General features: G+C 40.5%; 1 protein-coding gene across 11 annotated transcripts; it reads right to left on the bottom strand.

Annotated features, from left to right (window-relative positions):
* Positions 1-1,193: 1,193 nt before the first annotated feature.
* Positions 1,194-21,358, bottom strand: LOC108027343 (proteoglycan 4). 11 transcript variants are annotated; one of them, XM_050888820.1, is made up of 9 exons: positions 21,105-21,358; positions 18,402-19,075; positions 12,795-12,831; positions 7,381-7,469; positions 6,688-6,917; positions 5,840-6,287; positions 4,836-5,758; positions 3,321-4,064; positions 1,194-2,778 (listed from the first exon to the last, which is right to left on the bottom strand). In XM_050888820.1, exons 2-9 carry the CDS (start codon positions 18,529-18,531, stop codon positions 2,065-2,067), a joined length of 3,315 nt encoding a protein of 1,104 aa, XP_050744777.1. In that variant the 5' UTR covers positions 18,532-19,075; positions 21,105-21,358; the 3' UTR covers positions 1,194-2,064. The 11 variants fall into 11 exon arrangements, with proteins under 11 accessions (XP_050744777.1, XP_050744776.1, XP_016954250.1 ...); XM_050888819.1 differs by lacking the exon at positions 21,105-21,358 and having other exon boundaries at positions 18,402-20,091; XM_017098761.3 differs by lacking the exon at positions 21,105-21,358 and having other exon boundaries at positions 5,271-5,758; positions 18,402-20,074.
* Positions 21,359-24,691: the final 3,333 nt, after the last annotated feature.

Here is a 24,691-nt window from a genome sequence, read left to right as displayed (position 1 = left end):
TGTAATCTTTTTTGTTCTAAAAGTGGTTGTTTTTTTTTTTAATTTTATGAGTGACAATTACGGTCTGATGACTTCATGGGTTCCATATGGATTTCCATTGGCAAATAAACCGACCCATAATGATTACAAATTGATTTCTCATGTCTTTCGGAGATACAAAAAGGGATTGGACTGCATCTGGCAGCAGTTAATGGCCAAGACAAACACATTGCAATGAAATAAAACTCGCGGCAATCTGGCAGAACTTGGCAGCCAATCAATTAAGCCAAGATGCCATAAGCTCTGTTATTTCTAAAACGAATTCGAGTGGCGCGCAATTGATTGGCAGCTGGCCAGTGCTGAAGTCCAGTGTCCTCCAAGCATGGGATGCATGGGGAGGAACACAATAAACTGTGCTCTGGCCCACGGCTGGGTTATATTTTCTGGCGCACTGCGGTGGCCTCTGACCTGGGTTTTTTCTTTTTCCACGCCCCCGTCACCTTCGCGCCTTGCACTGCAGCCGCAATTTGCACTGGAACATGGAGAAAATTTAATTTGTTTCCTGCATATATCCTAGAGGCGTTTTGTGTGTCATGCATTTTTACACCTTAATTTGCGGCTAATTTGCATATTGTATATTTTCGCTTGTTGCGCAATTTCAATTGCAGTTGCAGCCAGCGTTTCCTGTCGCCGCCCGCCGTGTCCTTTCATTTTCATCCCTTCCCTGTTCGGCGTTAAAGTCAGCGGATCTGCGCGCCGAGTGCAACTTTGGAGCGGCTAACAAGCGTGAAATGAAATTTTGCTGGAAAAGTTCTGACGCGAGAATTAAAATGGAGAGCCGGAGCCGATTAAAGTCAACTTATCGTTCCATATTTTAATCCTCATAGTATACAGAATCTTTTTTCTAAACTTGACAGAGCGAAACACAGTTCATCAATTCGTATTAAAAAAGTTATACGTATAGAAATATTCGCCCCTAATCCTTAAGAAACTTTCTTATTTTAATGATAATATGACCATATTTAAGAAAATTTCTTACTTGAATGTACATCGAAAGGTTTTAAAATCTTAATTTGTTCTTGAGATCGGAAATTTCGATGCTGTTTGATTCAAGCTCAAAATAGTTGATTTTTTCTGAGTGACCTATTTTTTAAGTTTCAACAATTAATATTCAATACATACCTATAATTTAAGCTAGTTATCACTCAATTAGATCAAGAAAAAGATATTTTTTTATTTTATATTTCCCATTTGTATTCTCTCCGAATTCAGCAACAATTATAACGTAGGTTGTTTCATAGAATTTACATGATTTCTTGTTCGAGGTCAGGGTTTAAATGCTATTACTTAATAGTTTCTATGAAATTATGTACAACAAAGATCGGTATTAATTTCGCTTCGTGCTGGTTAAATTTAAAATATTTAAAATTGTTTTGTACTTTGTTCCTAGAAACAAAATGCTGGGCCGCTTCTCCTAAACAATCTACAATTACTAAGCCATATACAAACACGTAAATTGGATACATGAAGTCTAGAAATGTACACTCATAAATGAAATACAGTGTAACTCACTTAGCTGTGTCCAATAGTTGGTTTAAGTGTGTGAAAATCAGAAGAGTTGTTTAACTCAAACTGTTATTAAACAAATTCTAAAGAGGGGATAATGTTCCTTCCTAGATCCATAAATAAAAACAAAGTTATATAAAACTATAAACAAAAAATTTTGTTTTTAAACACGTTTGTTCAATAATGTTAAGCCTTATTTTTAGTCAAAACAATTGCTAAATAAGAAAATAATCAATTAAAGAGTAGACAACTTGATAGTAACTGCTTCAATATTGCTAGTAATGTTAAATTAAACTTAGCTTTTTTTAAGGAAATTTATGCTATGTCTTTTGTTTTTTAGCTCAAAATTTTTGGACTATTCCTTTAAATTGCTTTTTTTCTATCCACTATTTGCAAAAGTCAAGTGGATTCAATTAATATTTCGGCAAATGTTTTCGATGAGCTCTTTACTCCTTAGCAGCTAAGTGAATTACACTGAGTTTTGTTCCTGGACGGTAGATGAAGAAACCCTTCCTTAGCCTAGAGGCACCCGTTGCCCCAGCAGCCGCACCACGGAATCTTGCCGCCCGTGTGCGAGCTGACCGAGATCTTCCGGCGGGTGGAGCGCATGCTGAAGCTCGTGGAGGATTCCCGCGAGGAGGCAAAGCTGTTGGAGTTGCGATCGGACAGCGAGGTGACCGTCTCGTGGTTGCTGTCCTGGTGGGAATGGTGGCTGTGGTGCGGGTTGCTGCTGATCACCATCCCGCTGTGCGGGTGGTGGTGGCCGTGGCTGTGGTGGTGGTGACCTCCTCCCCCGCTGGCTGAGCTGTTCCTGTGCACCGTGTGAACAGTGCCCTCGGAGTGCCGCCTGGAGCACTTGGTCCGACTGACAGTGGCCGTCATGGGAACCGGATCGCTGCCCTCCTTGCGATGGTGGTGGGGGTGGGTGGTGCTGGGCGGTGCCGACGCAGTGGCCCCGACCTCTGGATGGCCACCACCCGTCGCTCCCGGTGGAGGTGCCATCGAGTTGCTGTTGGTGCGACGGCGCGAGGAATGCGGCGAACTGGGGGTGCTGTGACTCATCTTGAAGGCCTTGATGCTCGGGTGAGTGAGCACGGTGCTCAGGTCCACACAGCTGGCGGTGGCCATGGGCACGGTAGTCACGGGCGCGGCCACCTCATCCGGCTGGGCCCCCTGGCCGGATCCACACACGATGGACACGCGTCGCGCCTTGCGCCGCGCCAACTCATCCATCTGAAAGGGTTTCGAGCGGTTAAATTGATGTCCATACATTTGAAATAATAATTCGGTGCCGCACAATAAAATACATGAAATTAATAGGCAGCCTTGCAGAGCAAATATTCTGTTCCGATATTTTCCACAACTTAATTCAACTAGTATTCATTTGGTTTTAGAATTCGAAAAAATATCTTTAAGTGTATGGGTAATTTCAAAAAATGTTAAATGACATATAAATAAAAACATTATTATAAGATGTCTTAGTCTAAGCAAGACTACCATCTGTGCAGCGGTAAACCCCCAAAATATAAAATACCAATATAAAATTTATATTATTCAACAGTAAAAAATTTGGCATGGAAATATCAAGCCTATATTTACATTTCTGTTTTTGAGTGCATACTTTTTTATCAGTCAAAAAATAAGTTCTTAAATTTTAAAAGGCTCTTAATCAGGCCAAATACAGACAGGCTTAGGCAAGGGTAAAACTATAAATAAGCAAATGATTTTGCAATAATTTTTGTTGGAGTAAATCGACTTTTTACTTCTGTACATACATTTGCAGCAGCTGCCTGGTCCGCGCCTGCCTCGGCCTCCGTCCCCGTGAGGTCCACATCCAGGGATCTGGTTGCCTGCGACGGCGATGAGCGGAAGATGGCTCTTTTGGCAGCCGCCGAGGCCAATGACTTGTACAGGTGACTCTTGTTGGGCGGCAGGCCGATTACCCCGGAAGCGGAAGTGGTTGGAGGCGGGGGCGGAGGTTCCGAGGGCATGGTTGGCCTGCGAGCGGGTGGCAGCGGGGGAGGTGGCTTGAGCGGTACGTTCGGCTTGGCTGCGATGGGCGGCCTTGGGCCATTCGGCGACTGAAGAGGTACTCCGGCCCCGCCTGCCGCCTGGTTCACCTGCTCGAATCCCAGATAGGTGCACTTGTCGGGAAACGGAGCCATGGGGTCCGGAATGTGGGGGGCAGGACTGTCAGTGTGCTCCCTCTCCAAGGACCTGGTGCGGCGCACTAACTTGCTGCTCCCACTGTTCCCCGACTCACTGGACGAGGTCACCGCCGGTGTAGCCGTTCCCATTTCCGTTTCCGTTGTGGCGGGTGATATGGTCGGATTTGTGCCGTCGTACTGCAGATACAGATTCATCTCGGAGCGGTAGGGCTTCTTCGCCCGATCGTCGTCCTTGTTGTTACTGTGGCTTAGGTTGTCGCGCGACTTGCTCTTCTCCAGCTGGATGGCCAGTATGTCCTCCGAAATGGTCTCGATGTCGTTCAAAATCGACTCCAAGTTAACTGAATCCGTCTGCGGGTAATTTCAGATTTTTCACCATAAATATTTTAAAAGGTAGCTATTTTCAAGCGCAAGCATTGCAATATTTTTGGATTCAAATAAATTAAGTTTTTACTTGGAGAGGGGACCGTGGTTACAGAATTTCAAAGGTAAGCATTTCTATTTTATTGGTTCAATACTTAAACGACTCTGTCTAAAACATCTAGAAATTTGTTCCAAATCAGACGTGAAATAAATAAAGATCAAAAGGAAAATAGTTGAATATTCTTAGCTAATAAATGATAACGATCTTCCAAAATGTTGTTTTTGGGTATGAGAAACATAATTTTATTTACAACAGCATTAAACTATTACTATTTAGGCACTGAATGTGCCAAATTTTCAATGTGAAGGTATCGGAAAATGGAAGGGAGAAACTGGATAAATGTTTAACTGATCTTCTTTTTTGATAACCTTTTTAGATTTGTTATACAATTGGACACATTTGGAAATTATAATGTTGCTAATACATGGATACATGTACGAATTTTCAAAAATTGAATGCCCATATGTTCCACCAACAATCTAAACTGATAACATAATTGGGTTAAATAAAGATACTTTTTTCTTGAAGTAAAAACACGAATGACACTACACCAAAATATGGAACAGATACGAATATTTCCATACTATAAGGAGGGACTAAACGATGAACACTGAATCACTGAGATGAGCTAGTCCCAGGAATGGAACGATATGACTATGACACGAGGATGATCGTCTGCCGGCCAGAGGATCCCTCACCTGACTGACGTTCTCCGCGGACTTGGCCACCTTCTTGGCCTCCCCAACGGCCTTCGCCTTGCCGGCCAATCTTAAAGGCGAAGTGGTGGTCTTGGTGGAGTGGGTGGTGATGGTCATCACCGGCTGTGTGAAAGCCGTGGCCGAGATGCACGTATTCTGGCCTGGCTTTTGTGCTGTGGCATAGATGGGTTCCGCCGATCGGGCCGTCGGAAATGGAGAGCACCTGGCGGCAGCAGCTGCCGCCAGAGCAGCGGTATATATGTCCAGGACACTGGATCCCGGGTGCAGACCCACTTCCCCCAAACCAACGGCCGCGGCCACATCCACCACCGCCCGGTGCAGGGAGCAGTGGGTCGGCTGTGGGCGCTGGCGGCTGCGCTGGTGGCTGTGGGCGTGGCAATGCGAGTGAGTGGACCGCCGGTGACGAGGACTTACTTGAGGAGACACCCGTCGCTGATAGGGCGAGGCCAGGGCGTTGTTCACGAATATATCCGGTGGATCTCGCAGGGGCGGCGGCGGAGACCCTGGCGGTAGGTCATCCTGCTCTAGGTCCTGGCCCTGGTTAGCCAACTTGGTGTTGAGCTTCAGGCGCGGCTTGATTGGCGCAAAGAAGTGCTTTGGACTGTTGAGCGCATGTTTGGCGGCATTCGTGGTGATGGCCACCGTTTCGATGTCGCCCCCTGCCGGTAGATGCGGTGGCGCATTTAGGGCGATCCTGGGCATCGTCTGCAGAGTGGACGTGGGCACAAAGGTGGTCATCGTACTCACGGGCGGCGGTGGCGAGCGGGACGGCGACGACAGGTCGGAGTACTTGCGCTGCGTGAAGGGCGACTGCAGGTTGTAGTCCCAGCCGTTCGTGTGTCGCATCGTCTTGCCCGTGGTGGTGCTTGAACTCGTTCCCAACTCCGGAGAGGGCGTTTGGGCTGCAAGATATGGCAGTTAATGGGGCCTCTTAGTAATAGCCAGCTTAATCCGAATCTCAAACAGTGGAAAGGACTACTCACCCGCATTTCGTGCACCCATGTGCTGGGCCAGGATGTTCTCGAAGTAGGACAATGGTGGCACCATCGCCTGCAGGTCGTTCAGCTGGTTGGCCACCTTTTCGATGGGCGTGAGCGGGGTGAGTGGTCCCATTCCGCTGGGCAAAGTGCTCTGCGACCCGTGGGGGTCTGGCGGGCAGATCGTGAGGTGCTCCTGCTGCTGGGCGAGCATCAGCTCCGGGTTGCTCAGGGTCTCCTCGGAGACCACTGAAAGGTGATCGAAGTGCATGGGCTGCTGCTCCTTGTTCTGGGCGCCAGACCCACCTTCCTCGTTCTTGGATGGAGACGGGTGGCTGGGCACCTCGGGCGGTAGTGGGGGCTTCAGGGGCGCACAGGATCCACCCTCCTGGCAGCACTCGTCGCTGCAGTGGCCGTCGTCTGCCCCACGACACGTATCACATGAGTCAGAGTCCTGCCGAGTACAAAAACCATTTTAGAAACGGAAAAAAGTGATTGTGCTCTATAAGCAAATAAACACTTTTAAAGGAGTTAGAATCTTTTAGCTCATTATTGCATGTACGTTTTTACACTTTTAAAGTTCACTATCTTTCGGATAAATTGGGCAAAGAATGTCGGACACAAAATAAAACTTACAAGGAAAATACAACAAATGCAAAAATATAAACAGAATAATGTATTTTATAAAGAAAATAAAAAATTGGAAACAATTCATCATCGAAACTTTAAAATCACATTTAAGAAAATCAGTAGTTAAATTTATTGACACTTAGTAGAAAGAGATTTCTAAGACATCTCTGCTTTTTTTCAAAACTGGGAAACTCAAAACCCCCGTAATTGCTAGATCCACTTACATCACTGTTTACATCACAACCTCCGCTCCCACGCCCACCGCCTCCGCCGCTACAGCGGTAGGCGTGGCAGGTGCCGCCACTCCCGCCGCTGCCCCTGCAGCCGCCAAACTCGTGCTCGCTGAGCTTCGCCTTGAAGCGCTTGTTGAGCCTGTCGCACTCGTCCCGCAAAGTCCAGATTTCCCGACGCAGTTGCTCATTTTCCCGCCGCAGGCGCTTGATGTCCGATTGCCCTGGAAATGGGAAAACGTATTAGCGTATTCCAACCAAGAAGCCCACAGCCAGGCCCGGGACGGAGACTGTAAATAGGATTTGGACGAGTCTAAAGAACAGCACGTGGACATCACGCTGAGCTGTCAGACCTTTAGACACCTCAAATCGCATTGTTTACATTCGCTTATCTTGTGTTTTGGCAATGAAAACATTTTTAATGAATATTCCGACAGATATATCTGAAGAGGTGGGCAGATATTTATGTACGAGTAGGTGCGTGTAGAGATATTTCTTTAGCTATATTCTGTAGGATTATTTTGGTTTCCTTAGCCACCGTCTAATGTCTTTTTAATTGGCTGTTTTCAGGTTGTTTTTTGAGCCATTTTTTTAACGATTATTTGATTTCCTGTTTATTGTAGTATATCTAGTTTGATGGCGCACTACTAGCCAGCTTTTGATCAGCTGTTATCACATTGGCCGTACCTCGTTCCACTTCTGCATTAATGTTAATCGTGCGCAGCCTGAGTTCCTCATTTTCGTATATCATGCCCCGCGAAGACTTTCTGTCCAATCTGAAAAGACCCAAATTAATTTAGTTATTTTGCTTAGCAAAAAGAAAGGTATTATAAACACTAAAACTAAAACTAATTTTTGCCTTCGGTTTGTCAGCGGTTGCCATGGCGAACGGCAGCCTAACAACATTCCAAACTCTTTCCCAACTTGGCCTATCAAAAAAAGGTGGATTCCTTAAAAATGCGGGTCGTTCTTCAACGAATGCTGTAAGTCAACTGAACCGGATAGGTCCAGCACTGGTACCAATTGTTAGACGTTCTCCTCGACTATACGGCGGCGGCCTTTCAACACTCGGCACGTATAAATAAATAATAATAAAAAAGCGGCGTTGTAGAAAAAATAAATATAAATATATCACCGATTTGGTGCGCTTGGAGGTGGTGCTAAGAAAAAACACCAAGGAAGAGGAAAACAAGCACAGCAGAGCTATAAATTACAACAACGAAGCATAAATAAATTATTATATCCAATCAGCGGCTGTTGCCGTACGTAGCTAAGAAAGGGAAAATTTTACCAGAATTCGTTAAAAAATAAATATAATCGGGTTTCTTCACAAAGAGTATTCCAAAGTTTCCCTTGGACTTGCAGCGCACTTCCTCTTCTCGGCAAATCAAATTAAGCATCTTAAAAGATCTATTCCAATCCCAAATGATCCATAAAAATGGGATTCTTTGCAGATTTTCCATAACTTACGTTTTTTATACCAAGAGATTTGACACTCCTGTCTGCGTTGAGAATTTTTGACAAACTGCCGATCGCTTGTGAGACCCCAGCTCTTAGAGACATCTCATATGCTGGCACACACATATATTTATGAACACAATATATTGGAACGTACATGTTTCGTCTGGGAGACTGTCTCCCAACCGGATTGTGGAATGCGTAGAAATAAAAACATCGCCCAATTTTTATAAGACATAAAAGAATTTCTAATATTTGGCCACCACGCTCAACTCAGACAAGTGCCATTTATTTTGTGAAATTGAAAGAGAGTTTTTTTTTCAAATACTTTTTTAAAATTATTACACGCTCTCTTGAAAAACTTTTTAAATGATAAAAGTATGGCAGTCTTTTAGGCGTATTTGAAAAGTATCAGCCCTTTACTTGTGAATATCTAGGATGATATGTGAAACTGAATGATTTATTTTTAAATAAAGGTCCAGAAGCATACTTCAGGGGCTCTCCAAATTTTTTTAACGATATGCTTATGGGTCAAAATTTACCAAGCGTGCCCCCCTTAACTGGATCGACTAGTAATACGGATCTAGAATCTAGTTTGGGTATGCTCAGCTTAATTCTAATAGAAAAACAAAAAGTAGTTTAGCAAAACAAAAAGAATAGTTTTTATAAAAAAAAATGTTATTATGTAATAATTTTTTACAGTACTGAAAATATGCATTTGATAATAAAATAAGCCACAAAATACATTAACAATAAGTAAATATTAAACCTAAAAAAAATATTTTTTTTACGTAGTTTGAAAAATCAATTACTAAACAAGCTTGTTTTCATACTTTGAAAAAAAATTATTAATTGCCGTACATCACATTGAAACAAATTTACACACGTTTACAAATTTACATGTTTAAAATATAAATGGCATTTTTTACAATGTGGTATAGAGTGCTCGATTTCATAATGACTTCTATAAAAATAATTTAATTGCATTTTTTTAGGTTTATTTAATAAAAAAATGTATATATGAAACCCTCATTCCACACTTAGCACATGAGGCCTCTACTAAAATTGTGGAATTCCTTAATTCTTGTAATTTCGAAGAATTATCTTGCTTTGATGTTTACGATGATTTACAAAGTAAAATTTATTGATCAAGATTTTAAATTCTCTGAAATGTAGGTGCTTAAAGTTCACTCACGATTTTCGCATGTAATACAACTGTATTAAGATATAGGGACTGAAGAAAAATGTAGTCTTCAGAAAATGTTTTTAAAAAATAAATCATGTCAACTATACTTAAAGTTTTAAGCTTACAAAAGATTTTATAAAATAGGTGGATTTTTATATTTCAGTATAATTTTGCTCTGGTTCAAAGACACTGGTTCGCCTCTGCAGTCCAGCCCTAGTTCCATTGTTGTATTTCTTGGACTTTCAATATACGCAAAAAACGCTTTTTAGCGTCACGTTTGCCTCTAAATATACCAATCAATAAAATCGATAAACTGATGATCGATAGCAAAGCAAACTATGGCAGTTTTATTGAAGTCCACACACACAGGAACCACTATACACTGCCACTAAGAAAAATACACAGATTCTAGATAGATTTGCATGAGTAAACATTTTTAGCGAGCTTTGTATACAACTTTGTAGTGTAAAATCAAGTTGGACAATGTACACGAACCGACGATAAACAAACTGGAATTATTTTTAGTTCGGCTGGCCATAAGCGAATATTGTTTATTGTACGACCGCTAAAGTGTACGGATATTAGAAAAATGTTAATGACTTTTTATAATATTCGAGGGCCAGATGTCCGTTCCCGCAAGTAAAGTGCATTTGGCGAGGAATTTGGGAAGGGAAATGAAAATGGATAAACTTTTTCTTCGGTTTTCGCTTACTTGGCCGACTTTTCCGAGCGTTTATTGCTCTTGCTCTTGCTCCTTTCATATTGAGTTCGAGTTGTCTTGGCGCCTTTCATTTATTTAAAAAAAACTAGCTGCACTGTTAACTGAGGCGACACACTTTTACGGGTTTCTCCCAAGTTTATGCAATCATCGAAGAAATTTTCACAGCCGCGCCATTCCCATCGACTTCACATTAACTTAACAAATTAATTATTGTTTTTGTTAACAACCAGCCGCGTGACAATACGAGAAATGGGCGAACAGAAGACAATTTCACCGCAGCAAAACCGCACGAGTCGACTCTAAACCGAAAACTGACAGTTGGGCGAGATCAGTTTTGGCCAAAAAACAAAGCGACTAGAACAACAAACGCCGACGACTGGCATTGAAAGCTGCCGCCAAGAGCAACAAGCTTTGTCTGCACCAGTTTTTATACAAATTAAAAGGAAAATTAAAAATGAAAACGAAAAGCGAACGCAGCTAAAAAGTTTCATAAAGCAAATTTGGGCGAGTAAATCGAAGGAACAACAAATCATCGTTCTCAATGAAATGTACGCATGCTGTGTCGAGAATTCGTTTATAAGATTAACAAAAGCCCCGTGAACCATACGAATAAAGAGCGCACAAAGCTAAGAGGAAAACAAGTGCAAAGGACAACGAACTTTAGATGCTCTTAAAATCAAAATCTTTTAAAACAAAAGCTAACAGAACACAATGATTAACTAATTTTATTCTCATCAACTGCGTTCAAAAATCATTTAAAAATATTTGTATTTTATTTTACTTCGTTTTCAGTATGCCGAGGTGATATTTACATCTTCAGCATCTCTTGTAACAAAAATAAAGAAATCACTTACATTATATTTTCGAACTACTTCGATCTTGGGTCGAACATTCAAACAATGTTGTAATGGAAATCCTCCAGAAATAGGTACTATATTTGAAACAAAATAAACCTCGTCGAACATTCGAAAAACACGTATAATTTTCCCTCCACAGGGTACTTATGGAATTCTAAATATTCCTTTTTCGTCACAAGCAAATAATGACGTCTTGTCTTAAAATCACTAAATGTTAGGAAACCGTAAATACTAAGAAAATGTTAACTAAAAATAATTAATAAAGAGACTATATTTTAAAATACATATTAATAGCTGCAAAAGCTAAATTAATGGTCATTAGCAAAACAGTAGCAATAAATCGGGAAAATTCTATTTAAAACTGCCGGTGTACCTTTAGGCAGTGGCCAAATTTGTTTTTCAAATTTCTACTTAAATCTCTTTCACAAATTATTAAAATTGTAATTATTTGACAACAAGTTATTAACAATTGTACAAATATTTGAGATTTTTTGTCGTCTCTTCAGGGCAGGCTAAAAAATAAAATTATATGTGTTGCTTGCATAATCAATTAACCATCTAATTATGCCAATATTGTTTTAAAATTTTTTCACCCAAGCACATTGAGTATATTTACTCGCAAATTTATTTGTTTAATGAAATTTCCGTTTGGTCAATTTTTTGTGGGGTTTAGCATCGGTATTAATAACATAGGAAATAAATGTAAATTAATCAAGCCTTTAATCGCATTCCATGGTGCACTTCGTGCGGGTTTTGTGAATTGTCAATGTTGTAACTTGGTGTAGAAGAAATTAATTTATTTCTTTGGTAAGCAGCAGAGGATTGAGTAAATTAACAATAACCGCATTTTCAATTAAATTAACAGCTCTTTTATTGAGATCTGAATGGAATAAATTGCACGAGGGCCCTCTCTCCTAGTGAAATGTGTCGCGACATTGGCAGCCTAAATAAAACTATATCTGGCACCCACACACTGGTGGATCCCATTAAATCTTGGACATATATGTGATCTTATACGCAGAACATTTTAAAAATACGACCCACTCAAGCGGCCAGTTCCTCTCTTGTGTTTATTCATTATGTAAAGTTCACATACTGGCCCCCAAATTCAATAAATAATATTTGCGTATATGAAAAAAGTGTGTGATTATTTATCAGCCAATTAGAAAATTAGCAAAGGTTAACTAAGCGCGTCAGAAGCATAAATATAATTTAGGGAGCCCGCACCCCCTCTTAAATCGTGCCAATTTGTTTCAAAGCTAATCGCCGCTGTCATTTACCGCCGCTGTATCTATTGTTTATTTTGACATAAATTTGACGGGGACAGTTTAATCTTGGACTTTAAAATTCACCAAGCTGTTTGCCTAAGCAATAGTTGGCGTAATTCGAAAAGTACCTGAACGTTTGGGAATGCGACTATAATTTATGGCTCGCCGATATACATATGAACATTTATGGTAGCCATTTATTAGATCGAAGAGATGCCTTGTTAATTATTGGTGTGCTGATTTAGAGTGAGTTTACAGAGCCACCATTCATGTTCGTAAATATAATGATATATTCAAAATTTTAAAAATACGTAATTTGTAAACAAATAATCAGGAGCTTATTATTTTTAAACATATAATTGTGATACAATTCCTATAAAATAGCGTACTAAAAAGCTATATGTTAATAAGCTCCTACTGATCATAAAAGCTACACTCTGTACTATCAAGTATAAGAGAGGATCTAAGTTCCCCTCCTTTAAAGCTACGCGGAAAAGCTTTGCCTCTTATATTTCCGATCGCTTTTAACGGAGACACACCTTCCTTTCAGATTTTAGGACGTATACTTAATTCTAGAGCTTACGGCTAAGGAAATTATTCAGTAAGTTTACCTGCTGTTTAGCTTATAGTGTGCATGACGTCTTCGTTCTCGGAGCATAGTCGTGCATTAGTTTTCCCGCATGTGAAAGAATAACCAACAAACAAAAAACAAAATACACATAAAGTAAAACAAAAAATATACACAAAACCAAAACATCACAGAAAATATAAGGGGTAGCGTAAAATAGTGGAATGGGTGATAAAGACAAAATCATAATAATGAAAATGGAAAATTATTTTCTTGCTTATTTGATTTTGTTTTGTGTGTGTTTTCTTTTATTTTCTTGCTTTTGAACTTTTATTTTGGTTCTGTTTGGTTTTTGCTTCGATCGCTTTGTTTACAAATAGCTGAGAGCGTGTTTATTTGGCCTAGAGCAGAGTATGCAAGCGCATTGAAAAATTACACATTAGAAAAACGCAGTCTGGATAAAAATCTTGAATACGATGAGCAATGTAACATGATGTATCATACATGTCTGTCTAAATATTTATAGCAATGACAGCTTAATGTATGTATTAAAATGTAATGCAATCAATCAATGTAATACAATGTAGTTTTAAATAGCTTCAGATCCCAAATAAGGTATTAGAAATGTCCATTATTATATCCTAAAATAAGAGAGTGCCTCGACCTATATGTGTACATATACCCGTACATAGATAGCAAAATAAATTTAACTTTATTAACAAACGGTTGTTTGGTTGATAGAACATATGAACAAATGAAATAGCGTAAAATGTACACTGAAAAAAACTTCACGAATGTGGAACCGACTAGGATAGGGGTTCTGATCAAAAATAGTAGCTCAGTTGACCTTAGCTTAAGCCGAATTTTCAAAACATTAAAATATGAATTTAGGCAAGGCATTAAAAAAAAAAACTTTAATTTGTGGCTAAACAAAAATCTTTAAAAAAAACATTTGTAATACAAATTTTATTGAAGAAATCTATTTTTTGTTTTAATAAATCTATAACTTTTAAACAGACAAATTGTTATTAAGTATTTAAGTGCTATAACACTAAACAATTAATGTTTTAGAAGATTCTTTATATAGTATACACTTTCCTCTTAGTTTTGAATTGCTAATTTTTGGATAAATGTTGTGGAAAATTAGTAAAAGATGTATACAAGCTAAGAGAAATGTTTTAGAGCTCAGTTAGGGTTTCAAATTCTACGTTCGGGGGCTTCTATTTATAATGAAAATATATTTTTGTAAGTGCTTGTCATTTTGAATACGTTTCGTGGCACCTTAAAAATCTTGGGTTCGACGGGATGCCGTGTGGAATACTGATTCCCGTTTTAATATCTAGATGTTCAATGACATTCCGTTCTCCATGGGCTTTGCGGCGACGCTGTCTGGACGGTATGTGATTGTGGGTTGTCGGTTACACAATGTACCAGCGCCAGGATGTATGCTACACACGCACCGAGCGCCACCCGCCCTCAACCTCCTTGTCAACAGCCACAAAGGGCCAGACAAAAAACTGTAGCGGAACACACATTTTTTGTTCAAAAGGGGTAAAGCATTATCTGGCATAGCAATTGATTTATCGATTAAGTTGTCAAGTACACATTGTCATCCTTCATTAATATTTACATGTGTTACAATTCAGCCTCGCTCCTTGACGGCCTCCCCCGTATCCATCCCAACCACACCCACACCCTCTTGGGGACTTATTCTTTTCTCTCGGGTAGCATTGAAAGGATTTTCTTTGTCCATTACATAACTGGCACACAGGACCCTGTATAATGGAATATATATATACATTCCTTTTAGCTAATTTATGGCTGGGGTCGTAAATTTATCAAGGTGAAAGATTTACGAAAGATTCCACAAAGATACTGCAAACACGTTTTAATTCCATTCAAAAGAAGCCAATTGAAGGCACATAAACTGCCATGTTATGATTGAATCTGCGAATTCCGCAGATTAACATCTTTCGCAGGAATATACATTCGAAATAAACAATGGCGGAGAGTGAATTTATTTCATTTATAAACTTACTCAGTATCGTAATAAGAACTCATAAATATTTGTATTAAATTTTGCAAAGAGCTTTTTTGAGGCGAACTTTATGAAAGCCGACAATTCGCCATTAACCAGCCGCACATTAAAATTTAATTCAATTTAAGGTGATTTATGACGACTTCTTGGGCATTATGTTCCATTAAAGATGATCACCAGGTGATTTTATAGGTGCACTTTTGGACACATTTTCATGCGCCTATATGTATGATTGGTGGAGAGTGGATATTGGCCACGACACCCACGCGCGGTTGGGGGCGACAAAGAGATACGCACTGCCCCGGATACGAGATACTTTCTCGGACGAATTCAGATTCGGATACGATGTGGCCTGCGAGGCACGCGACTGGGAACTGCAACCACTTGGCTTCACCAGTGGATTTTGTGTATTCTGCGTTTTCGTGTTAAATATTTTGCGTAGCCACAGTTTATTTGTTGTTTCCCCTATGTGTGTGTGCGTTCGGCGGGCACAGGGTGGCTAACGGGAACGGGGGTGGTGCATCCGAGCGGGCCAACATACGGCATGCCAATAAACTGCCGGAATGTGCGTGAGCTGCTAAACCGTCTGCCGACAGTGGGTCTCATAAATACGTTCACTGGCAATGAGAACGGATTGCTTCTTCTTAGAATTCCATCAAAAAATAGGATCGATTATTGTGTTTATAGAATTCCGAAAGCCAAGTAGGAATTTCTGATGGGCATATAACATTTAATTTAAAATTTTTAGACGCAGCTGAAATATCTTTTTTATGAGAGCTAAATATACATTTTTTATTTTTTTGTAGTCGAAAATATATTGTTTTTCTTGTCTTTTTATTTGAACTAACTATTTTTTGCCTTTTCCTTACTAGAGCTTATTTTCATTACTATTTGTATATCCTTATTTTTTATTATGTTAATAAAATAAAATTTAAAGTCCAATTTATTAAAAAAATTAAGCTATTGATGTATTTTAGAAATCATACTCAGCGGCATAATAATGTTCAGCACTGTGCCGGCACTGTGCCGGCTAGACGACTCCAAAAAGAGTGGAAAAGTTTAAGAAAAGTGGAGGAATACAGAGAGAGAAAAGAAATGGTGCGAAAGACAGGGACGAGTAAACAAAATGCACAAGCAAACTCTCGGACAAATAAGCAAAACGAACAAGTTTCCGTCTATTTCTGCCGCCGCCTGCTGCAGTTTATGGTTCTATTATGGGGCAGTGTGCCTCCTTAAGATACAAATGTGCAGATGTGTGCGGGTCACTTTTTATGCCAGACAAGCAAACTAGAGGTTCTTTCGGCCGACTATGAACGATTTCATAAATACACATAATGCCTGCACTCGTTGGGCACAACTTTTGATGTGTGGCCGCAGCAGTTAAAGTTTCTAATGGCCAACATATGAGTTTTCTAATTCTCTGGCCGAAGTGCGGAACGAAAGGGCGAAAAGATTTTTTTTTATGGGCCATTGTAATTTTAATTTTATTGGTCTTTTCCGCAGGCCTAAGCGGTTTACGTTAAATCAATAAATAAACACCTTTAATGATTTATATAAGCTTTCAAATAATAATCGAAGAAGCATAACAATCGGAACAATTTGGTTAATGGGACTTCAAAAAACATAAGTTCGTTTGACAAGGGCTTTCTATATAATTATTGTTACAATTCTCCAATAAACAAATTTCTAATTTAGTTAGTAAATTCTCTATAGCAATTTTGAGACTCAGTATTGGCTATGGGTCATGAAATGGGAAAGATATATATCATTTATAAATATTGTCCTTTTTTTAAGTTTAAATCTTAAAAATAAAGCTATGACTGCAATAAAAAGCAGGTTTATTTATAAAATTCTATTTCTTTTTATGTTATGTACTACTGCAATTTATTATTATTGAATCTGTCAGATTCTCAACAACTAATTAAGATTTTTATATTTTTGGACTGATAAATACGCTGCCTCGCAGCTTTACTGGGTCATCCGCAGACGTTCCAAAAAGGTGAGAGAGTCGTGCCTATTTTTACCAACATGCCACAAGCTGTAATGTTTGGACGTCGCAAGCAAAAGCAACGATACAAAACGAAAGCAACAGGAATTTGTAAACAATAAATTACAAATTAAATTACCATGTGCCGCCAATTGCCGTCTTTGCTGAGACTTACAGCCACCAACACTTTGCGAGCTGTTGCTGCTGCGAATTATTTCCAAAATAAAATCAATGCGTCAAGCAATGCGGATTGGATCCACACGATCCGCCTGTGCTTATTGAAGGCTTTTGGAAAATGGGCTAAATACTGTGCGGCAAATTCGGATCAATGCGGCCGTTCCTGGCGGATGATCGATGAACGATCAAGGTAACGGAAGCGAGACCGATTTAATTGGCCCCACAAGTTTGCCGGGGAATCGTGAACATAACAGCCTAGTCGATTCATGGAATGTATTTTTAAAAACACCCACAAACAAGTTCAATGAGCCACATCCGCATGAAATCGAATCGAGAATGATGTACAAACGATTTTTCTATTTGCCTTTCATTCATTGCTAATTGCTCGGACTAAATGATGAATATGTTTTTAATAATTGAAACAGAATTATGAGCAACCCGCGAGTAAACGCGGGCGGGGCTATAGCTGGAATAATTTGCTGCCCAATTAAAACTGAATACAATCAATTTTCCCCGCCTCTCCGATTGAACCCATTTACTCTGCGAAAGACAAATTTGGCTGGAGTCCCGCTGATTGAAGGAGGCTGAGTAAATCGGGTAATTGGATAAAATCGTTTTCAAGTATATTTTATGGCCTAATTGAAATATATTTTTCAGATAGTGCTTTTTTCCTTTGACCCGTAAATTCTTTTGTATTTCCTTGCCGCACGTTTCTCGCTGCAATGATTTTTAGCAAAAAGATTCAAAATAATTATTTTTGCTTGGCTGAAACAACAAATAAATAAAACAGAATGAAAAATTCTGTTTCAGCTGTTATTGAGTTTCTTATTTTCCAAACGATTTTTATTCACTCTATTTTTACTTCTTTAATGATAAAGTCCATTGATAACCAACATTTTTGTTTCCTACTCAGATCTATACATTCTCTAAAAGAGCAAACATTTGGCTTAGACACTATAACTCCAAAAATAAATTTTAGAATTTCTTCAGTTGTTCTAAAATAAAGTTTGGAGCTTTCTCGCTAATTTTCCAATAGTTAATCACTTATAGTCTTTGTTTACCTCCGCGACTCCTTTTAAACTTATTTATAAAAATTATTGGAACCCATGACTCCCCCAAATGTCCTATAGGTTATTTATAGTTACCCCATATTGAAGAACCCAAAGCCCCCCCTAAAGTGGGTTTTGAACTCCTCTGGGAGCTCAAATATTTTCGAAAGTGGGGCTTAAATAACAAGTAGCTTTCGAAAACTTCCGGGTAACCAATTTCTAACTGGCACTCCTTGCGGATACATTTGGATTACACGGATAGTTTGCGCTTTCCTCTCGCTCTAAGCCAAATAAACACGCTCTGGTGGCTCACGCCAGCAAATTGAAGCTCGGTGTAGGAATAGGTGTTGAGGGTGTACATACTGTGGTACTGTATGCCCTGGTATAGGTGCAACCTACTTGCTTTGGTGGGCGATGAGCTCGACTGCGTTGATTTCCGCTGATTGCCGTCGCTGTTGTCGCCGTTGCTGCCGCTGGCGCGTCCGCTAATTAAATTGTCATCCAAAGAAATGCCGTCGAGCCAATGCATGACATTATTTCCTTTGTTGTCCACACGCACACACCTTCTACACGCGGCTAGCACCCGCAGAACACCTCCCCCCAGGCAGGTGGCTAAATCACATTTCAGCAGCAGCTGGCCCAATTGATAATTTCATCCCAAAACGCTGACACTTCATTTTCGATTTCCACGGATTCCGATTCCGTTTCCGATTCCCCTGCGACTCGACTTGTATTTATCTCATCTTTCTTTTTACACTCCAGGGGCATTGGCAGTTGACATTTGTTTGTTTCCACAGTCGCACTCGACACTCACACAGCTAATGATTCAACAAGTATTGAATGGCCGTTTAGACCTTTTCCTTTGCCACCTTCTCCTTTCTTTTCGATTCGATCCGACGCGACTCGACTTTCTGTTTCCCGTTTGCGCCTCTTACTTGGCTTTCACTTGCTATTGGCTTTCAACAGCACGCATACGCCCCGTGTGACATAATTAGCACATTGCACTTTAACACTTTTCACCTGCTTGGATGCCAGCGAAGGTATTTTGGCGAGCTCAATACGTTTTCCTCACTCTGATACGGTTGGATAGCACGGAAATAACAGAAAATGGTTATCGATTTGCTGAATTTTATAAGATTATGGATATTGTTTATTGTAACAAAAAGAAAAAATAATTGACAAACGTAGCTAACTCAAAATTCCGTAATTTCGGCACAACAGTTAACACCGATAGGCTGGCGAAACTTTATGCGATAATTTCGATAGTTTACACTTAAGTATACTTTCTGCTCTACGGAGAAACACAAAAATCAGTCTAAAGTCTATCATTTTAATTTTAATATTTAGAATACTTTGTTTAGGGCACTCATATCATTTTAAGCTTCATCGTTGAAATCGTAGACTTTTTTTGATCAATTATTTTCGATTAATTCGATTATTGTTATCGATATATTTTCAGTGGACGACTCTCTCTTCAGTTTGACATTAGGGCGTATACCCGGAAGATTTTTATACATTTAAACGATTACTCCGATAATTCCAATCGATTGCCTTTTCGCGCCTGCGACTTGTTGTTGGCCCTCCGGGTAGCCGGCTGCTTCTGACTGAGAATCGGACGCTGACCGGACTGGCCCAGAGATATAGAGATATAGACTGAGACAGAGAGGGAACCGTCGGTGGAGACAGCGTCAGCGACTGTGGCGCATTTCCAATCGTTTCGCACATTATTGTTTCCATTGTGTTCGATATTTGTATTTTCTTGTACTTTTGTTGCTCGCGCACACACACAAATAAGTTCGCCTCAATTTATTGTACCTTTGCCTGTTTATTTTATACAAGTCCGGGCGTTCTAGTATTACGATACCCCACCAGACCTGAGGAACAGAGGGAAACTCGAATAGTTAGCCGCTTCTGGCCAATTTCCTCTTAGACATGTCGGCAGATACAATTCGTGTGCGTGTTTACCTCCGACCACGTATTAAATGTGAGCTCATTGGGCGGGTTGGAGATAAATATTACCTGTCTGCCCTTCGGGGGCATTCTGCGATTTCCATATTAGCATTGGGTAAATGGAAATCGAAGGAAATTCGGGGAAATTCGAATCGAACACCTACACGTTGCATAGACTTCTGGGGCCAGGGCATTTATTTGTAAAATCCGCAGTCGCCAAGACAACAAGTCCTACTAAGAAGCGTAAATGTTTTCGAATTTTGGAAGGGAACTCACTCAATAAATCATTCATTAAGCACCAAAACTGTCTCGCTTTTAAAACATTATGTCAAAATCTGTCAAACAAGAATTTAAGAATGTTTAAAACATCGACTGCATTTGGGAAGTGTAGGGGGGCAGCAAAAATAAAATTGTTTTATAGCTCAGACAATTTGGGAAACTCAAAAACGATTTCCGATGGTCTTAAATGTCTAATTGCTTGAGTTGTTCCAATGCCGAAAGTTTGTTTACCTAGTAGCATGTGTAATTTATTTAAAACATCTGACTAAACAATCGAACCGGTCAATGAATGATATACAAAAGACCAGAGTTTTGGTTTCTTGAAAGAGAGAGATCGACAATCGGCTGCCTCAAGGTTGGACTAGGCTAAAACTTGCACATTTTGAGTTATTTAAGCGGTTTTCTACTCTAAAAAAGCTACTACTAATTTTTACAATTCAAAAAAATATTACTTAAAATGCCCGAAGCTTAAATATTAAGTGTATTTTCCAATTTATTTCCTGTGCGATCTTAACCAGTGTGCACTTAATGGCAGCTTGTCAACAGTTCAATATGGCTTGTTTCTTTCGTTCAATTTACTTTTGAAATACTGTATTTCTTTTTGGTAATTTAAGACCGAATGTTTATAAAATGGAACGGGCAGCGAAAGACATCAAATTATTCCTCCGAGCGTTTCATTTCAAATTAATATTTCAGCGAAACTAGAAAATTCACATTTTCAACGAATAATAAATGCTCCTAAGAGATTTATTAAAAGAGACGTCACGGGGGCACTGCATTTTTCGACGATGCCTGCGTCAATCAGCGGCCTGCACTTTCGCATATTTTCAATGATAAACACGATATTTGTTTTGGCAGGCTTTGCTTATTTACATTTCAATCAGAAAACAATTTCACTTCCGCATCGCCAGTGATCGCGCCACGCGGCGTATGAGTAATGTTTCGCCTAGGGGATGGAAATGCGGCACACAGAACGTCCGCTGGCGTTGAAAGACCGACTTATTCTGCAGTCGCATCGAACCCATTGCTCCGAACAGCTGTCTTCCAGTCAGCCAGGCAGCCAGACACCCCGCCTCCCAGATCCCGCCCACATTTGGACCCCCTCGGCGTCTCCTTGGTGCGGGTGTGTGCGTGCGTAGGCCGTAAGTACTGCCAGACAACGCAGACATCTGTATTTGCCACCCCCACCCCACCCCAGCCAACGTTCCTTATGCTATGGAAAATTAAAAGAATCAAAGGCAACGGCAAAGAGCAAAATTAAGTATTTAGTTGTAGTATCGTATCTAGTGCAGACATGCATACTGGCTTGCATTCCAAACCCAAGGTGGCGGGAAAACCCGGGCGGCAGGCGGACTGCCTATAAGTTGCCCTCTAGGGTTGCCCAGAAATGGATTACTAGCAGTTTTGTAACCTGGAGAAACCTGAATTTCTGGTATTTTAGGTCTCAAATGAAGATAACTTAGTTTTTATTTACTTTGTATAATTATTATATTAATCTTAACACCGCAATTCTGGTACTTCAAATGGCAAAAAAAAGATTTCACAAAAGGTATAAATGTGAGAATAGCTGAGTTACACTTCAAATTAGCTCAACTATTACTATTTTTCACTTTTTTGCTAAAATAACATTAAGTATGATTAAATATTATACTCAGTAGTGTTGGTAAACAATCGATCGAGATCGATAGTATCGGTGGTTAAAAAATTATGGCTCAGGTCAACCATCAACTATCATTTAATAAATAAAATGTATTGTAATTATGGCATATGTGAAAAACGAGTATTGTTACTGTTTCAGTTCTGTGGAATATTTTTGGGAGCCTAATTAATTTAATTGTTTCAAGGCATACAAGTAAATAAGTAGGCATGTAAATTGAAAACTATTTTCAAAAATAATTTGGATGTCGGCTAGGAAGTTAAACAAGCGAAAAGCTGGAACCAAAAAGAGGTGTGGCTTTTTTCGTCCAGAATTGACCAGTTTTCGGCTAAATGAGAACCATTTTCGATACCATCGATAGTATCGATGAGGACCACAATCGATCGCAAAAACAACGATAGTGAGCACTATCGATGATGATCTTAGCACTCAGTAATAAAATCTTTCTCTACAAGGAAAAATAACTCTTTCCTTGGCAGGGAGAATGTAAATTGTTAGGGTACATTGGTTTTAAATTGCCAAATAGGCTGTAGGTTTTGACAAGACATTTTGGTCCACCCCAATATGCGAGCGTCTCAGCCTCTGCTTGCATGTGCGTTTCCACGCTCTACTGTGTGTGTGTTCTTGTGTCAAAGCTGAATGGAAACGAGTAAAAATAAAATGTGTAAGAGCCAAGATAAAATGCATTGTTTCAGGAAGGCGAGGGAGGCAAAAAAATGGGAAAGGAAAATACTTTTACACAAAATGTGTAAGAATTATTGGGGGTGATGGTGCATGCAAGGCAACGGAAATTGCCTTTAGGGTTGTCAGAGCTTATTAAGAGAATTTCACAGATATAAGGGCTCACAGAATGTGCGATTGCCGGGCAGGTAATCGGTAAATGGACGCAATAAATTGTATTAAATCAGCAAGTTTAATTAATATGGATCCGCAGAGCGGTGGCAACCCTGGTCTATCTGATTGCCTGCTTCCTTGGCCTCCTTGGAATTGCGGCAATTAACACATCAATGTTCGACGGTATCGATGGAGGCTCACCACCCCTTCCCAGCCCATTCCCACGCCCCATACTCAGCGCCCATCGGCCACCGCCCACGCTGCAGAATAGCCTCCAGAGAGGGAAATAAATTATTTTATGTGAAAGCCTTTAGAGCGTCCACACTCGGCTAAGGCTGCTGGCATTAAAATGCATTTATTTGAATTTCTTGTTGATATCGAAGAGCGCAGAGCTGGCAAACAAACGGAACAGAACCGACGCCCACTTGCAGTATTTATTGTGTTTTGAATTGGGCAGAGGCATAAACTAACCTTTGACGCTGCCTCCTCGAGGACGGCGCCCCCATCCCCTCCCCACCCCCTCCCCATTCCCATCCCCATGCCACCCCCCTTGTGCTCCCCTGAATCTGAGCCCTTCCACGTGCGCCCTTTTCGGTACCTTGATAATTTATTGTGTTACGTATCCGAAGCGTGGGCTGGCAATTGAATTGAAATGAATTTGAAGGGGCGGTGGGGGAGCTGTTTCATAAATGTTGCCAAAGGACTCCCCGGCGCCCTCCCCGAAAATGGCAATCGGTTCTGTTTGTTTCGAACTTCGATTGCGGGGTAATTTAATCCTTGTTTTGCGGGGGATTAGTTGTTTGTGCTGCCTCAAACTCGCGGAAACTGCAATCAAAATTATTTATTGAAAGGCAACAAGTGCACTTTTGGGAGACCTGCTCGCCACAGAGCGAGGGCCTCCACAGCTCTCCTAATTTCGGTTAAGATGTCGGAGGAGCTAAAGGGTAGTGGCTGCCGTAACCGTAAGCATAATGGCATTCATAAGTATGCAAATATTTCAAACTCCTCCGCACAACTCTAGATATCATTATAGACAATAACTTTAAAAGCAATTATCGTTAATTGTTATGGCCATTTAAATTTAACGCATCATTAACAGCGACGGACGCAAAATAAAGTAACAGAAACAGAAGCAGAATCAAGCGGAGAGCTTTGCAGGAACATGCACAGTGAGCTTTGGGACAAAGCTTCGATCCGAAGGTATAAAGTAAGAGAGGAAGTAAGAGAGGGGTCTGCGTTGGTGAAACTCGCTTTCGTTGGCTCTTTGGCGACTTGCCTACTTTTGGGCGTCAGTTTTTATGACCGTTGACCCACGACCGATTACCAGCTGAGCGTGATGACAAATTTAATTACCAACACCCGGAATAATAAAAGAAGCCCCCGAAAACACCCGCGGGAAAATATGAAGAGGGGCTGGCCGAATGCGATAATCCGAGTTCAATGGGACGCACGAAATTTATGGGGATTGCAAAGCCCATGCCTTTGCCCATGCCTTTCCTGCTCGACAAGGTCAAGGCTTTCATTTGACAGAATTCAATTTGCAATTTAACCCATCCGATATCTATGCGGGATTAGGTTTGAAGTCCCCGTCAGCGACATATGCCGGGATGTCCAGCAGGCACTGAGTTCTGGCCCTGATACTTGCCAGTTGGGGCTGACAAGTGTCCTGAATAATTTATGGCTCGCCCAGTTTCGACTGCAACATCTGCTGCTGCTTCGGCTACCTCGGCAGTCCTCGATGTCCACGGGCTCTGCATTAATTTTAATTTGCCGTGGGACTCGAAATTCTTCAAGACATCCCCGCTGGTTAGACAGCCGGACCGAGGTGTTAGGAGCGCTCCTTTATGGCCCTCGCATCCTCGCATCCTCGCCCCATCGACCATTACGTTCAATTGGAAATTTGTGAGCAGCGTTTACTTTATTTCGCATTATTATTGCTTGGGGTGGAACCGAGCCAGACTTCTTTGGG

Source organism: Drosophila biarmipes, chromosome 3R (assembly GCF_025231255.1).
Source record: "Drosophila biarmipes strain raj3 chromosome 3R, RU_DBia_V1.1, whole genome shotgun sequence".
Taxonomy (NCBI): domain Eukaryota; kingdom Metazoa; phylum Arthropoda; class Insecta; order Diptera; family Drosophilidae; genus Drosophila; species Drosophila biarmipes.
Note: the sequence above shows the minus strand (reverse complement) of the source record. Positions and strands in the feature narration are given on the sequence as shown.

Bases quoted from the DNA above. Each gene is read 5' to 3' on its own strand.
- LOC108027343 (XM_050888820.1), bottom strand. From the start codon at position 18,531: ATGCATTGGCTCGACGGCATTTCTTTGGATGACAATTTAATTAGCGGA. The intron at 6,918-7,380 runs GTACGGCCAATG...TCCCATTTCCAG, and splicing joins TAATGCAGAAGTGGAACGAG to GGCAATCGGACATCAAGCGC. The intron at 2,779-3,320 runs GTATGTACAGAA...AAACCCTTTCAG, and splicing joins ACCAGGCAGCTGCTGCAAAT to ATGGATGAGTTGGCGCGGCG.